The sequence below is a fragment of the Perca flavescens genome, unplaced genomic scaffold (genome assembly GCF_004354835.1).
Source record: "Perca flavescens isolate YP-PL-M2 unplaced genomic scaffold, PFLA_1.0 EPR50_1.1_unplaced_scaf_32, whole genome shotgun sequence".
Classification (NCBI taxonomy): Eukaryota; Metazoa; Chordata; class Actinopteri; order Perciformes; family Percidae; genus Perca; species Perca flavescens.
The window spans coordinates 1-2500 of NW_021166683.1; the positions used below are offsets into that span (position 1 = coordinate 1).

The 2500-nt window shown below is 45.3% G+C and overlaps 1 protein-coding gene across 1 annotated transcript in view; it reads right to left on the reverse strand.

The window, feature by feature from the left end:
- Positions 1-1513: 1513 nt before the first annotated feature.
- Positions 1514-2500, reverse strand: part of atg16l2 (ATG16 autophagy related 16-like 2 (S. cerevisiae)) — a gene marked incomplete at its 3' end in the record, with an annotated part of 13561 nt that continues 12574 nt past the window's right edge. Inside the window, exon 13 of the mRNA XM_028572658.1 lies at positions 1514-1634. Coding sequence (XP_028428459.1) covers positions 1514-1634 — 121 coding nt within the window. The remainder of the gene's footprint in view (positions 1635-2500) is intronic.

Genomic DNA, 2500 nt, shown 5'->3' on the forward strand with positions numbered 1-2500 from the left:
AGGCAGATGTTCATCACAGATGCATTCTGGGATAGGAAGGAAAAAAACTCTCTCGGTTGTTTGCATTTCCTTGAACCAATCACAATCATCGAAAGCTTTTTTTGGCGCTTTTATAATGTTTTCTTTTTAAGCTCTTTTTATATTTTTATTCATCACACACTCCACGTAACTGTGTGCCTCTGTGTGTGTGTGTGTGTGTGGGTGTGTGTGTGTGTGTGTGTGTGTGTGTGTGTGTGTGTGCGCGCACATGCGTACATACGATAACATTGAAAAGTAAAGGACATATAGAGGGTACTGCATGGGAAATGTTACTTTAGATAATATGAAATATATATATATATATATATATATATATATATATATATATATATATATATTGATCAGAGGATCAGTGATTGATTGATCAGGGATCAGTGATTGATTGGTCAGGGATCAGTGATTGATTGGTCAGGGGATCAGCGATTGATTGATCAGGGGATCAGTGATTGATTGGTCAGGGATCAGTGATTGATTGGTCAGGGGATCAGTGATTGATTGGTCAGGGGATCAGTGATTGATTGGTCAGGGGATCAGTGATTGATTGGTCAGGGATCAGGGGATCGGTGATTGATTGGTCAGGGATCAGTGATTGATTGGTCAGGGATCAGTGATTGATTGGTCAGGGGATCAGGGATCAGTGATTGATTGGTCAGGGATCAGTGATTGATTGGTCAGGGGATCAGGGGATCAGTGATTGATTGGTCAGGGGATCAGGGGATCAGTGATTGATTGGTCAGGGATCAGTGATTGATTGGTCAGGGATCAGGGATCAGTGATTGATTGGTCAGGGATCAGGGATTGGTCAGGGATCAGGGATTGATTGATTGGTCAAGGGATCAGTTATTGATTGGTCAGGGATCAGTGATTGATTGGTCAGGGATCAGTGATTGATTGGTCAGGGGATCAGGGGATCAGTGATTGATTGGTCAGGGATCAGGGGATCAGTGATTGATTGGTCAGGGATCAGTGATTGATTGGTCAGGGGATCAGGGATCAGTGATTGATTGGTCAGGGATCAGTGATTGATTGGTCAGGGGATCAGGGGATCAGTGATTGATTGGTCAGGGATCATGGGATCAGTGATTGATTGGTCAGGGATCAGTGATTGATTGGTCAGGGGATCAGGGATCAGTGATTGATTGGTCAGGGATCAGTGATTGATTGGTCAGGGATCAGTGATTGATTGGTCAGGGGATCAGGGGATCATTGATTGATTGGTCAGGGATCAGTGATTGATTGGTCAGGGGATCAGGGATCAGTGATTGATTGGTCAGGGATCAGGGGATCAGTGATTGATTGGTCAGGGATCAGTGATTGATTGGTCAGGGGATCAGGGGATCAGTGATTGATTGGTCAGGTATCAGTGATTGATTGGTCAGGGATCAGTGATTGATTGGTCAGGTATCAGTGATTGATTGGTCAGGGATCAGTGATTGATTGGTCAGGGGATCAGTGATTGATTGGTCAGACTTACAGGCGGCGTCCCGCTGCAGGTCCCACAGTCGGACCGTCCCGTCAGCGCTGCCCGTCACCACCTGGTGAACACTGCTGAACCTCGCTGCTGTTACCTTCCTGCTGTGACCTGTTAGAGTCAGCTGAGAGACAGACAGGCAGACAGACAGACAGATAGATAGACAGGCAGACAGAGAGACAGGCAGAGAGACAGACAGACAGAGAGAAAGAAAGAACATTATAATGTATAGTTTTCTGTATAATAAAACCAGTTAAGACATGCAGTAAGTGTTATTCTAAGGCTACATCTCTACCGCTAGGTTTTGCATGGGAGTCTATGGAGCGAGATGGCTAAAGGAGCTAGATGTCTATGGAGCTAGATGGCTAAAGGAGCTAGATGTCTATGGAGCTAGATGGCTAAAGGAGCTAGATGGCTAAAGGAGCTAGATGTCTATGGAGCTAGATGGCTAAAGGAGCTAGATGTCTATGGAGCTAGATGGCTAAAGGAGCTAGATGTCTATGGAGCTAGATGGCTTAAGGAGCTAGATGGCTAAAGGAGCTAGATGTCTATGGAGCTAGATGGCTAAAGGAGCTAGATGGCTAAAGAAGCTAGATGTCTATGGAGCTAGATGTCTATGGAGCTAGATGGCTAAAGGAGCCAGATGTCTATGGAGCTAGATGGCTAAAGGAGCTAGATGTCTATGGAGATAGATGTCGATGGAGCTAGATGGCTAAAGGAGCTAGATGGCTAAAGGAGCTAGATGTCTATGGAGCTAGATGTCTATGGGGCTAGATGGCTAAAGGAGCTAGATGTCTATGGAGCTAGATGGCTAAAGGAGCTAGATGTCTATGGAGCTAGATGTCTATGGAGCTAGATGGCTAAAGGAGCTAGATGGCTAAAGGAGCTAGATGTCTATGGAGCTAGATGGCTAAAGGAGCTAGATGTCTATGGAGCTAGATGGCTAAAGGAGCTAGATGGCTAAAGGAGCTAGATGTCTATCGAGCTAGA